Source organism: Apodemus sylvaticus, chromosome 2, assembly GCF_947179515.1.
Source record: "Apodemus sylvaticus chromosome 2, mApoSyl1.1, whole genome shotgun sequence".
Lineage (NCBI taxonomy): Eukaryota > Metazoa > Chordata > Mammalia > Rodentia > Muridae > Apodemus > Apodemus sylvaticus.
The window spans coordinates 147,972,737-147,987,065 of record NC_067473.1 but is presented as its reverse complement, the minus strand read 5'-3'; the positions used below and the strand labels follow the sequence as shown (position 1 = coordinate 147,987,065).

General features: G+C 37.5%; 1 protein-coding gene across 8 annotated transcripts in view; it reads right to left on the bottom strand.

Moving 5' to 3' along the window:
- Positions 1–2,470: 2,470 nt before the first annotated feature.
- The window catches only part of Zfand4 (zinc finger AN1-type containing 4), an 86,375-nt gene continuing 74,516 nt past the window's right edge, over positions 2,471–14,329 (bottom strand). For 7 of the 8 annotated variants that reach the window (XM_052174635.1, XM_052174634.1, XM_052174633.1 and 4 more), the window contains 2 exons: positions 4,219–4,336; positions 2,471–3,211 (listed from right to left, as the gene is read on the bottom strand). In XM_052174635.1, the coding sequence (XP_052030595.1) occupies positions 3,076–3,211; positions 4,219–4,336 (254 nt within the window). In that variant the 3' untranslated portion in view covers positions 2,471–3,075. Of the gene's footprint in view, positions 3,212–4,165; positions 4,337–14,329 lie in introns of all 8 variants that reach the window. The other variant, XM_052174637.1, reaches the window with a different exon arrangement.

Sequence of the window (14,329 nt, the reverse complement as noted above, 5' to 3'; positions counted from 1 at the left end):
GTTTGAAGCCAGCCAAGGTTACACTGAGTTTCAGGCCATCCTGTGATCCCACCTGAAAACAACAAAAACTTCAGAATACGCAGACATTCAGTGCTGTGAAACCAAATATGTGCAGCTTTTACAAATCAAAAACTGGGTATAAAATGCACTGAGATTTAAAATAATTTTGTAATTTACACAAGTTGTGCAATTCAAGGTTGTTACCCAGGGCTAGCGCACACTCCTCATCACTGAAACAAAGACAGATCTGAAGTCTCTGAAATTCCTCTCAACAGTGATTAAAAAAAATTAACTAAAGTGTTTCGTTTCTAAATGACTCAGAAAATACAAAGTAACTCACCTGTGGGCTGGGGTGTGGCTTGGTGGCAGAGTGCTTGACTAGGCTATGGTCTCATCCTCAGTATCAGACAAAACCATGCAACTTTGACCAAAATCATTCATAGAACTTAAAGATTTATTTCTACTAATAATTATGAGTTAAAAGTATGAAAAACATATATCCAGCCTGACCTGCATCATCATATTTATATAATAAATATGCTATGGTTCATTTTTCAGTGCCTATACATACAGATTTTTAATTTTTATCTTTCTTTGTTTTTGTTTTGTTGTATTTTTTTTCAAGACAGGGTTTTTCTGTATAGACCAAGCTGGCCTCAAACTCAAAGATCTGCCTGTCTCTACCTCCTGAGTTCTGGATTTAGAGGCATGAGCTACCTCATCCTGGCATTTTTTTTATATTTCTAACCCACATTCATTACTTGGTAAGAGAGGAAAGGCAGCTTTTCTCACAGACATGTCATTACCCTCTATTTATTCCTCTTTAAAAGCATTCCTTTCAGGGCCTAGGGAGACACTTCAGTGATTGCGTGCATGCACTGCAAGCAAGCATGGGGAACTGAGTGCCAATGCTCAGTGCCCGTGTAAAAAGTTGGGCATGGCTACAAGTGCCCAATGACAACACTGACAGGGTTACCACCGGCAGGGAAGGGCAAGGCCCAGGAGCTGGTTAGCCAGTTAGCCAACATGGCAAAACCCTGTCCAAAGGCAATTCGGTGGAGAGAAGGAGACAGACACCTAACTGTTCAGGGATGGGCAGATCTAGGACTTTCTCAGAGGCCCCAGTAAAAAGACAAAGGGAACCTACTTCTGTGTCTTGCCCAGGAGTAGACTTGGCAAGGCCCAGGCTGGTTCTAGGGACAGGGCCTCAGAGGAGTAAAAGGTTTTGGTTCCTAGAAACTTGGCTTTTCCCTTTAAAGAGGCTGGAGTAGTCAGTCCTAAGGCCACTATGTGCTCTGTTGTGATGAACTTGAGAAAGCCTGTGTTCCTTTTAGTACAACATTGTTGGACTGGCTTCATGCTAACTTCATCCCATGAACTATTATTCGATAGTTTCTATTAACTCTGTCCTATTTCTCCTGTGGAAAAAGAATATAAGATGCTGTACTTCTTAATGATAAGCTTGCTTGGCATAATATCTCCAGAGCCCAATTTTCCTATCGTCTTCTCATCTTACCTGTCTCACTTAGGACCCCTGTACCTTTAGAACAACCTGTCGGTGCAGGTCACTTGATATCCTGCTCTGGCCTCATGTATCCTTCAAATCCACTCATGCACCACATATGCAAAGCATGTCTTCAGCAGAGTGTTAGCACCAGCTTATAATCCCAGCACAAGAGAGGCTGAGGCCTAAAAGCTGCTGAAAAGTCAAAGCCTTGCCTGGCTACACAGTGAGCCAAGGGCAGCCTTAGCTACTGTCTGCTATCTCAAAAAATAAAAACAACAAACAAAAGCATGCCCTCCATCTTTAATTGTAAGGCTCATTCCTCTTTTACACTTTTAAATTTTTTATCACTCTTTAACCAATGTTCTTTACTTTAGTTCTGATGGCATCTCTCTGTCCATCCATATTCAGTCTCTTATATGAAATTCGACAAGAGCATCAGGAGTTCTCCAGGCAACACTCAGTGGACTGAGTGGTCTATGAAGCACCAAAATGGCCTTTGGGAGCCCTTGTAGGAGACCAGGGTGCAGCCCCTAACTTGGTCACCTAGCAGCTGCTGCCTCACATTCAACATTAGTTTCAATGGCCCTCCAAAGTCCTGAATAGAAAATTCATTATACCTAAGAACAAAATCCTTAGGCCTTAAAATAATACCTTTATACTGCCAGTCATTTCCCCCAAGTATAATAAATCACTTATTTATCTAAGTACTTTATAAAAGAAAATGTATTGTAAATAATCAAATAAAGTCATAGTGAAGTTGAATATTTATTTGAATTTTCCCTGTAAAAGCACTCAATATGTAAGAAAAATAAACCAAGTTTGTGAGACTTTTAAAAATATATATAGCCATTTTTGAAAAGTAAAAAGTTGGATTCTTTTTTCAATGGCAACATGTAAGATACTGTTATTTTAAAACTACCATTTAAAAAGTAGTATTTTAAAAAAATGTATACTATATTAACATGATGTGTTCTACAGAATGGATACATATATGAATGCCAATCTGAATATGGAAGAAATATATGTGTTAAAAAAAATCACGTTTTAAAAAAACAAATGTTCTTTTAAAAAGAACTTGCAGGTAAACCTCATAAACTGTCACATGTGGGATTTATTTTTTTTAAAAAAATCCCATTTATCCCATCCCCATAAGAAAAGAAAGAAAAAAGGGCAAAAGGTGCTCAGTTTGAACAGAGCCATATGGAACCACTCGCTGCTGTACAACATGGAAGCCCAGTTATGTGGCCAATAGTAACCTCCTAAAGTGCATCTCTTGAAGATTTGTCTAATAATTCCAATCTCAAATATAAAATACTTAACACAGACATGCAATAACAAAACTAAAATCATTATAGTGTAAAGTTTTTAAAACTACTTTTAAAACTTTTGATTCACCAAAGAATAAAGACATCAATACAGTAGGCATTTTCAGTCTCCAACAGTGCACACTATGTGTGCTTGTTATTTGGCAAATCTTTTGGAGTCGAACAAAAATAATGCAGTCTAAACAATATTTCTCTGTCAATATAATCGATTCCTCAGGCAAAGCAGTAAAGCGCAGAGCAGAATTAGATTTTGGGAAGTTTTGGTGCGTTGACCACAGGGTTTGCCTCCTGCAAGTATCTCCTCCCTGCACTTTTGTAGTCATAAGTGCAGCCATGAGCTTCTGCATAGCGATGAGATGCACAGAAGTTGTTTCCACATCTAAAGCACAAAAAAAGTTATGTGAATAGTCACGTTTCCACAGAGCGCTCATCTCTTTAGCTTGATTTCAGGTAGTCCAACAAAGCCCTCTGGAGCTCCTTAGCAATTTCAGTACCAACAGTTCCTCCCTTCCACACATCAGTATAAAGCCCCCCAGAAGAATAAGATAATTGTTCATGAATGACAGCTATATATCTTATTGAAGTGAAAAACTAAAAGCTGGTAAACATATCTCTTATGTTAGAAAATTTGAATTCTAAGAAATTAAGTCTAGTGAGAAAATTAGGTGATATAGAAATTAGCTATGTAAGGCTAGACATAGTTTGTTGTTTTTAATCCCAGCAGGAGGCAGAGGAAGAACTTTGTGAATTCAAGGCCTGTCTGGTATACACAACAAGGTCCAGGACAACTGGGGCAAATCATGAGACTCAAAATAAAAAATAAAACAAGAAACAAAAAAACAAAACCTACAAACCAACAAAAAGCTATGCCACGAGAGAACTTAAAACACATGACCAGCCACAAAATGTTATTTTATGTGAACAGAATAAAAAGCCACAATTCTTTTCAATGCTTGTCCTCACATAAATGGAAGATGTTAATGTTAATGTAAGACATACTTACAAAAAGAAAAATGTTTAAAAATATATATCCATATGTTTTGAAATAACTGTACCAAATGTGGAAATGCATAGTAAACTATTTGCCAATTGAGTTCAGTTTTGTACAGTTTGCAAAAGGAGAAGGCTCTCCCTAGCACTAGTAAAACAAATGAGTCAGCCTATATGTCCTAGTTCAATGACTGTGTAGTGTCTACTTATGCTTTTTGGAAACTTATGTTTTAGAGTTATCTATCTCTCTCTAGCCAATTAGGAATTCATCTGAGGGCTGCTATTAGAACATCATCTGGATGTTATAAATAATCATTTAAATTTGTTTTATTCTGTATTATACCATGCTGAGTCCCCACGGAGAAAGCCTGTCAGCCTCTCCAGCTGGCCACCTGCCTGCATTCAAAGCTAGTGGCCAGTCCTGTTTTCTTTCCACAAAGAAAACAATGTTTCATTATTTTCTTCTTTGTTTGAAGAGGGGCTTTCACAGGTGGAAGGTGGTGGGTGCTTTCTCCTGTTTAAAGAAAGAACACTTTATTAGTACAAACAAAAAAATTGTACTTTTGAACAGCTATTAAGCATTCCTGTCTTACTATCAATCTATACAAATTTAAATTTTATATTATTAATATTATTATTTTTATATTTGTAATATTTTATATCTAAAATAAGTTATGAAATGAAGTGGCAGTAGATGTTTTGTGTATCATGTTTCTATTAACTAAAACTTGGATTTTTAACACAGAATTGTACAATTTTTGTGCAAATCAATACCATTCTGATAACACCTAAGGGTAACTAACTTAAATACAGCCAAGCAAACGCTAAGGAGAAATATGGAAAATCCTATGTGATGAACCCTCCTGAAGCAATATAATCATCCTGTGTGTAAAGAAGAAGCACCACCAAAATATCATGAAACTGATCTTTTACACAACAGAGAGTAAATTTTACAACAAATAAACAAGCTATTTATTTCTTTCAAAACTTTGATTACTTTTAAAAATAACAGAATAAAGGTCCTAGCATGTAAAGACAACCTGAATTCAGTAACTAAGACCTAAGTGGTAGAAAGAAAAAAAAAAACTAATCCCACAACTCTCTGACTTCAACCATGGCGTATGCCTGCCCCTATTTCTCAAAGGAAAAAAAGGACAAAGATCCTGGCCCTATTCTTCATGGGAGAGGTCCCTGCTGAGAGGGTAGTTGGAGGCAAGAAGGGATAGATATGATTGTAGTTCATTGTATCCAAGCACAAAAATCTCAAAAATAAAGAAAAAATTCTTTAAAAGAGATACTAATAAAACAATGTTTTAAGTGCTTTAAATGTAATTCCATTTACATCTGTTACAAAGCCTCTGAACAATTTCTTTTATTTTCTTTGTGTTGTTATTGTTGTTTTGTGTTTTGAGATAAGGTTTCTCTACATAGTCCTGGCTGTTTTGGAACTTACTGTGTAGACCAGGCTGGCTTCAAACTTAGAGATCTGCCTGACTCTGCTTCTCAAGTGCTAGGATTAAAGGTGTGTGCCACCATGCTGTCTCTGAACATTCTAAATGTGTTATAATTATATAAAATATATTATCACTAGTGAGTGGATATATTTAGCTTAATTCCATAGTACTAGCTTTCAAAATATATTTATTAAATTCTATACAATTGTAACAATTTGACATTTTGGCTTAAAAACAGGAGCACATCTGTTATAATGAAAGAAGTTCAGCATTAATTGCCAAGTTATATAGTTTTAAAATACACCAGATGTTAATAAATGCTAGTTCTTTAGCAGAGAGGCTCAGGGCAGCTGTTCATAGTTGTTAAACAGAGTAATACAAAGGCACAGAAATGTTTGGTAGTATTCAAAGGCCAAGGAAGAAAGACAGCGATAACAAGGACTGGGCAGGACACTGACCACGGTGCGTTTTCTACATCACATAAAAGGGCATGGGAATCTAATATTGATTTGTAATTAAAGTTTTGTGAGATCTTTTATGGGTTCATATTTTGGATTTTCAATTAGTGGATGTTTTGCCTTTTCTTTTTTTAAAAGCATAGACTGGATGGCTGTAAGCCTAGCAAAATAAATCTGTTTTATTACCTATCTAAAAGGTACTCCTAGGTTTTACATAAAGTTAGACACACAAAATTAAATCAACCAACTGAATGACCTGTGATGTAGTTCATGAAAGCTGTTTCCTCAAATGCCATTGGAAATATCAAAATTATTCTACTCTAATAAAACAATCTCTACTTCTTAAAAAAAATAGAGAGGGAATTGCTTAGTGGTAGAGCACATGCTAAGCCTTCATATGATCCCATATTCAATCTCCGGCTCTCAAATAGGAAGATGAAGAGGCTCCTATACAGGACATGGAGATCTATTACAGAACAGCAAATGGGAGCTTACTGACTGGCAACTGATTTTGAATCTCAGGCTTGTCCCATTCTTTCCTAACTGACCGTTGCTATGACTTGGTTCAGAACAGTCACATGCTCATCCTTTTCTTTCAGAATGCTTAGCTCAGGGTTTTTTAGTTTTTGTCATCAAGTGCTTCTATGACTACTCACAGACAAACCACAGTTGTAGCAAACAGAGGCACAAAAACAGAATGGCAGTTCTCTTCTGTGAGAAGTCTCTGTGGATGCTTCTAGCCACTGAGTGATAAACTATGCATTAGACATCTATTGCATGCTTAGAGTCATTACTAATATGTGCCATTCTGGGATTCTTTTAATTGGTATTGAAAGCTAACTTTCCACAGTCATTTCCTGGGCATTTACCACTTTAAGCATTTGGATAAAACAGCATCCATAATTTCCTCTTCTAGTAAAATGATACTTGTCCTGTAAGACACTATCCACTCTCTACCCTTCTCTAGATTCTCTCATCCATGTGTCAAACATGAACAAAGTGAGGTAATTCTCTGGTGCTGAGCTACCTTTCCAACAGGATGAAAGGTATTTGGAATAGCTAACTCCTTTCATGTTTCCTAGCTAATATTTGCTCTAATGCAATAATCACTCACCCAACAGAAATCCAAAGGGTGATAAATTAATGCTCCAAATGCAAGCTCCATAGTCAGCTGTCTGAAGCTGATGACTAGAACTAACACAATGGGTAAAACATCTAAGGGACCCTGATAGCGAAGAGAATATGCGAAAGAATATATAATTTATTTTAAAGATACACAGATCCTCCTAGGTATCCAGGATGACAGCAGTATTATTCTGAGAGGAAACAGCAGCAGGTGTCACATGCTCTACTTTGAGGAATCATGGATTGTTGATGCCTTAAATACAAATTAGATCAATAACAAAAATGTTGTATGGGGACAGAAAGGATTGTTACAAACAGTACAGAAGGAACAGATTTTTAATAAAGGAGTTAGGGTACAGCTTGCTGCTAAAGTATTTTCCTGGAATGCTCAAGGCCTTGACTTTGATCCCTAGCCAAGAAGAACACAAAAGCAAATAAAAACAAAAAGGAATCTACACAAAAGTACTGCTCCATAATGATAGACAAGACCTGGGATATAATGTGGTGGTAACCAGGTGCTTAGCAGAAGCAAAGCCCTGAGTTTGGTCATAGTATCACGCAGGGAGTAAAAGGGGATCAGGAGGATAATGAAAGCAAAAAACCCTGCTGGGTCTGAGCTTAGCAGCAGTGTCAGAAGAGCAGAAGGGAGGGAAGGTGCAATGGTGCTGGGAGCACAGGCAAGTCAGCGAGAACAACAGCATAGAGACTCACAGAGACTGATGATGCAGGCAGGACAGATCCGAGTGTGCTGAGGGAAAATAACATTTCTAACAGAAAAAGAGGATACATGATAATAACCACAACAGAGTCATACAGTCATGAACATAAACATGTAGACCAATGGACTCGAATAGCATATATCAGAAATACGGCTTTACATCAAAATGGTCAAACGATTTTCAAGAGGATTGTCAAGACCATTCAATGGGGAACAACAGTTTTTTCAACAAATGAAGGTTATAACAACTGAAAAAGAGTAAAATTGATATTCTAGGAGTGAGTCTGTCACATGCCAGCCACCCAGCTCTGCTTGCATCATACCCTGTAGCCCTGAACACAAGGTATTAGCCCCACTGAGTCAAACCCTACTGCCAGCCATCCCACCCACCAGACCACCTGGGAACCTCATGGCATCCTGCACCCTAGTCAGTTGGGAAATCAAGAGGGTTATAAATAAATATCAGTATGAAGACTGTGAAAACACACCTGATTGAGATAATAAAAAATAATTCAAAACATGAAAATAGAATTTAATTTTTAAAAAAGCATCTCTTTAGGAAAGTCAAGCTGAAATAAAAATCCAAATAAAAAACTTGGAAAGCAGATTAGGCCAAGTGAAATACAGAATATCAGATGTTGAAGACAACAGTAGAGGAGATGGGTAATCCAGTCAAAAAAAAAAATGTTAAACCTTAAACAAAAATCTTAGAAGGTGGCATGGGAGAGAGGGAGGGAAGGAGGGAGGGGGAGAGAGAGGGGGGGTGCCCTCTGTGCCCTTGCTGCTTGGGGCAGGCAGGACAGCTAACCCTGAGATCATGAGTGTGGAAGAGCTGGCCCTGCCCCTACCAGCTGCAGCAGGCACTGCACCTTGCCTGGGCAGCACAGTAGAGCTGCCACCCCTAGATCATAAGAGCAGGAGAGCTATGCCAGCCCTTGACAGCTGCAGCATTGGGTAAGCTAGCCAGGTCAGTACTCCAGAGCTTGCCCTGGTGGTGTAGGCACAAGTGAGCTGGCAGGCTGATCAACCTCCCAGGCCCAGATTCAGGGTTTTGAATTGGGCTACCCCAACATTTACCACATCTGTCTGCTAGAGTGTGGGAAAGGGCTGGCCTTGCAGATCCAAAGATGCAGAATCTCCATGACATAGGGCAACAACAGGATATCTGAGAGAAGTCCCAGTGAGGATCCAGTATTGATAGTGTAACAGAAGCCAGAGACCTTAAAATAGATCAGTGACTCACTGCAATGAACATTTGTAAGTAAATGTGTGGACAAAAGGGAATTCTGTGGGACATACTGTGACACACCACAGCTTCCATGACAAGATTTATTTTTATTCTATTTATTCTATCTTGTCTTAATTAGGGTTCCCATTGCTGTGAAAACACGCCATGACCAAGCCAACTCTTATAAAGGACAACATGTAATTGGGGCTGGCTCATATTTTCAGAGGTTCAGTTCATGATCATCATGGCGGGAAGCATGGCAGTGTGCAGGCAGGCACAGTGCTGGAGAAGCTGAGAGTTCTCCATCTTGTTCTGAAGGCAGACAGAAGACTGGCTTCCAGGCAGCTAGGAGGAAGGTCTCTCAAAGTGACACACTTCCTCTACCAAGGCCAGACCCACTCCAACTAGGACACAGATGCTAACACTTCCATTCCCTGGGGCAAGATATTCCAAGCAGCACATGTCTTTTCTTTTTTCTTTTCTTTTGAGGGGGAGATCACAAGGGCAGAGAGTGGATACAGGGGCCAGAGGCATTAGTAGGACTGGGATGCATAATATGAAATTCACAAAGAATCAATAAAAAGTTTTAAAAAACAGAAAAATCAAAATCAGAGCTGAAATTAATGAAACAGAAATAAAAGGAACAATCAAAAAAGTGATTGGAATAGTTATTTGAAAAGATTAACAAAAATCAAATTCATAAAACCAGAGATTGAAAGACAAATATAATAATAGATATTGAAGAAATTCAACCTTCAAAATCTATATCTTACTAAAATGAAAGATAAAAGATATATATACATATATGTACATATATAAATGTATATATTCTGTAAAAATGAAATCAAGATTCAGCAATTTAAGTAGACATATATAGCAACTAATGAGATAGAAGCAGTAATTAAAAGTATCCAACTGAAAAAGCCCAGAGACACACGGATAAAAAAGCAGAATTTTATCAGATCTTCAAAGAAGAACTAACACTCATGTTATTCCATAAAATATAAAAAAGAAATTTAAATGAATCTTAAGACTTTAAAATAGCAATTATGACTATGTCCCTAGACCTTAAGAAAAATATGAATAAATGCCAGAATGAAGACTATAAAAATGTAAACAATTAAATAAAATGAAAAACCCAAGTGAAATATGAACACAAAATTAGAATTGCTAAAGAAAATCCAAACTGGAATAAAACAGGAATACTCAGGAAGTAAGACCACACACTCAAAAAAAAAAAAAAAAAAAAAAAAGACCCACCGATATGGAAGAGAAAATTTCAGGCCTTGAAGACAGAAGAAATGGATAAATCAGTCACAGAAAATGTTAAATCTAAAAAAAAAAAAAAACAAAAAACAAAAAACAAAAAACAAACAAACAAACAAAAAAAAACAGTAAACTCCAGATACAAAACATGAAAGAAATCTGGTACACTATGAAAGGGCCAAACCTATAAAGAAGAAAAGAGGCCTTTGACCTAACCTAGGTCAAAGGCACAGAAATGAAGTCATACAAGAAAATTTCCCAAGTCTAAATGGATGAGTATCAAGGTACAGGATACTAACCACACCAGATAGACAGGGCCAGAAAAGAAACTCGCTTTGACAGGTGATAACCAAAACACTAAATGTGCAGAATAAGAGAAGGAAAGTAGAACCTGAAAGGGCAAAGCCCAAGTCACAGAAAGGCCAGCCTGTCACAACAGCACCTGGCTTTTTAGTGGAGACTCTGCAACCTAGAAGGGCTTGGACAAATGTTTCACAATCTCTAAGAGACCACAGGCCAGCCCAGACTACGATACCCTGCAGAAATTCCAATCACAATTGAAGGAGAAAGAAAAACATTTCATGATAAAAACAGATTTGAGCAATTTCAGTCCAACAATCCATCTGTACAGAGAATATTAGAAGGAATAATTAAGACCGAAGAGAAGAAGATTAACTATACCCAAAATAACACAAACAATCTCAGAACAGTTTACCAAAAGAGGTCTCAAACAAACAACAGAACAGGAATTAATAAGCATTACCGAATAAGAACTTTCAGTGGGTGCACAGGACATACTATCAGTGGAGCAGCTGGACAGGAGCCTTTGGTTGTCACATGCACCAGAGAACCAGGCAACTCCACAGCCTCCTGTGCACAGACCCTGCCAGAAGTTTCCCAGGAGTAGGGACACAGCCTTAGAGGCCCACAGGAGGAACAAACTCCAGCCAGAGACACCAATACCAACTAGCACCAGAGATAACCAGATGGTGAAAGTCAAGCACAAGAACCCTACCAACAAAAACCAAGGCCACATGGCAACATCAGAACCCAGTTCTCCCACCACAGCAAGTCCCAGGTACCCCAACACACCAGAAAAACAAGAGTTGGATTTAAAATCGTATCTCATAATGCTGATAGAGAGCTTCAAGAAAGACTTAAATAGCTCCCTTAAAGAAATACAGGAGAACATCAGTCAACAACAGGTAGAAGCCCTTAAAGAGGAGACACAAAATTACCTTAAGGAAACACAGGAGAACATGCATAAACAGGTAGAAGCCCTTAAAGGGGAAACACAAAAATACCTTAAAGAAACACTAGAGAACATGGGTCAACAGGTAGAAGCCCTTAAAGAGGAAACACAAAAATACCTTATAGAATTTCAGGAAAACACACACACACACACACAAAACAAGTGAAGGAACTAAACAAAACCATCCAGGAGCAAAATATGGAAGTAAAAACAATAAAGAAATGGCAAAGGTATACAACTTTGGAGATAGAAAACCTTGGAAAGAAATCAGGAGTCAGAGAAGCAAGCATTAACAACAGAATACAAGAGAGAAGAAAGACTCTCAGGAGCTGAACATAACATAGAAAACATTGACTCAAAAGTCAAAGAAAATGCAAAATGTTAAATTATTTGAAATATGGACCAGAAACATTTTATGATAAAATAGAAGATTTATGTGGAAAATATTTCTGATAAAATTGTAGAAAAATGTAGAAAAACATGTTAGAATTGAAGACTATCGTGGAAAATTTTATATACATATAATAATGGTAGGCATAAAAGTATTACTAAGTTGACTGAAAGTGGAATTAAAACATTTTCTGATAAACTTGAAGATGTACATGGAAAATATTTCTGATAAAATTGAAGAAATATATAGAAAATGTTAAAATGAAAGATTATCATGGAAATTATATAGATAAAATGATATGCATAAAAATAAATCTAAGTTGATTGAAGGTGGAATTATAAACATTTTCAGATAAAATTGAAGATTTACATGGAAACTATTTCTGATAAAATTCAAGAAATAAATAGACAAACATGTTAAGATTGACTATTTCATTGAAAATTTTACAAATAAAATGGTAGATATAAAAATTCTTTCTGAAAAGGCTATATTTTTTCCACTGGATGTTTTCAGCCCCGTTGTCGAGGATCAAATGGCCATAGGTGTGTGGGTTCATTTCTGGATCTTCAGTACCATTCCATTGAGCTGCCTGCCTGTCACTGTACCAATACCATGCAGTTTTTAACACTATAGCTCTGTAGTATTGCTTGAGGTCAGGGATACTGATTCCCCCAGAATTTCTTTTGTTGTTGAGAATAGTTTTAGCTATCGTGGGTTTTTTGTTATTCCAGATGAATTTGAGAATTGCTCTTTCTAACTCTATGAAGAACTGAGTTGGGATTTTGATGGGTATTGTGTTCAATCTGTACATTGCTTTTGGCAAAATGGTCATTTTAACTAAATTAATCCTGCCAATCCATGAGCATGGGAGATTTTTCCATTTTCTGAGGTCTTCTTTCATTTCCTTCTTTAGAGACTTAAAATTCTTGTCATACAGATCTTTCACTTGTTTGGTCAGAGTCACACCAAGGTACTTTATATTGTTTGTGGCTATTGTGAAGGGTGTCATTTCCCTAATTTCTTTCTCAGCCTGCTTATCCTTTGAGTATAGGAAGGCTATTGATTTGCTTGAGTTGATTTTATAACCTGCCACTTTGTTGAAGTTGTTTATCAGCTGTAGGAGTTCTCTGGTGGAGTTTGTTGGGTCACTTTGGTAGACTATCATATCAACTGAAAATATTGATAGTTTGACTTCTTCCTTTCCAATTTGTATCCCTTTGACCTCCATATGTTGTCTAATTGCCCTAGCTAGTGCCTCAAGTACAATATTGAAAAGATATGGAGGGAGGGGGCAGCCTTGTCTAGTCCCTGATTTTAGTGGGATTGCTTCAAGTTTCTCTCCATTTAGTTTGATGCTGGCTACCGGTTTGCTGTATATTGCTTTTACTATGTTTAGGTATGGGCCTTGAATTCCTGTTCTTCCCAAGACTTTAAGCATGAAAGGATGCTGAATTTTGTCAAATGCATTTTCAGCATCCAATGAAATGACCATGTGTTTTTTTTCTTTGAGTTTGTTTATGTAGTGGATTGTATTGATGGATTTCCGTATATTGAACCGCCCCTGCATCCCTGGGATAAAGCCTACTTGATCATGATGGATGATCTTTTTGATATGTTCTTGGATTCGTTTGGCAAGAATTTTATTTAGTATTTTTGCATTGATGTTCATAAGGGAAATTGGCCTGAAGTGCTCTTTCTTTGTTGGATCTTTGTGTGGTTTTGGTATCAGCATAATTGTGGCTTCGTAGAATGAGTTGGGTAGTGTTCCTTCTGTTTCAATTTTGTGGAATAGTTTGAAGAGTATTGGTGTTAGGTCTTCTTTGAAGTTCTGATAGAATTCTGCACTGAAACCATCTGGTCCTGTGCTTTTCTTTTGGTTGGAAGACTTTCAACATGCAGAAGAATGCGAATTGATCCATCCTTATCTCCTTGTTCTAAGCTCAACTCCAAATAGATCAAGGACTTCCACATAAAGCCAGACACTCTGAAGATAATAGAAAAGAAACAGGGGAAGACCCTTGAGAACATCGGTACAGGGGGAAAGTTCCTGAACAGAATACCAATAGCTTATGCTCTAAGATCAAGAATTGACAAATGGGACCTCATAAAATTACAAACATTCTGTAAGGCAAAGCACACCATCAAAAGGACAAATTGGCAACCAACAAACTGGGAAAAGATCTTCACCAACCCTATATCCGACAGAGGGCTAATATTCCATATATACAAAGAACTAAAGAAGTTAGACCCCAGAAATCCAAATAACCCTATTAAAAAATGGGGTACAGAGCTAAACAAAGAATTTTCAACCGAAGAACATCAGATGGCTGAGAAGCATCTTAAAAAATGCTCAGCATCATTAGTTATTAGGGAAATGCAAATCAAAACAACCCTGATATCTTACCTTACACCAGTCAGAATGATTAAGATTAAAAACTCAGGAGACAGCAGGTGTTGGCAAGGATGAGGAGAAAGAGGAACACTCCTCCACTGCTGGTGGGGTTGCAAATTGGTACAACCACTCTGGAAATCAGTCTTGCGGTTCCTCAGAAAACTGGGCACATCACTTACGGAGGATCCTGCTATACCACTCCTGGGCATATACCCAGAGGATT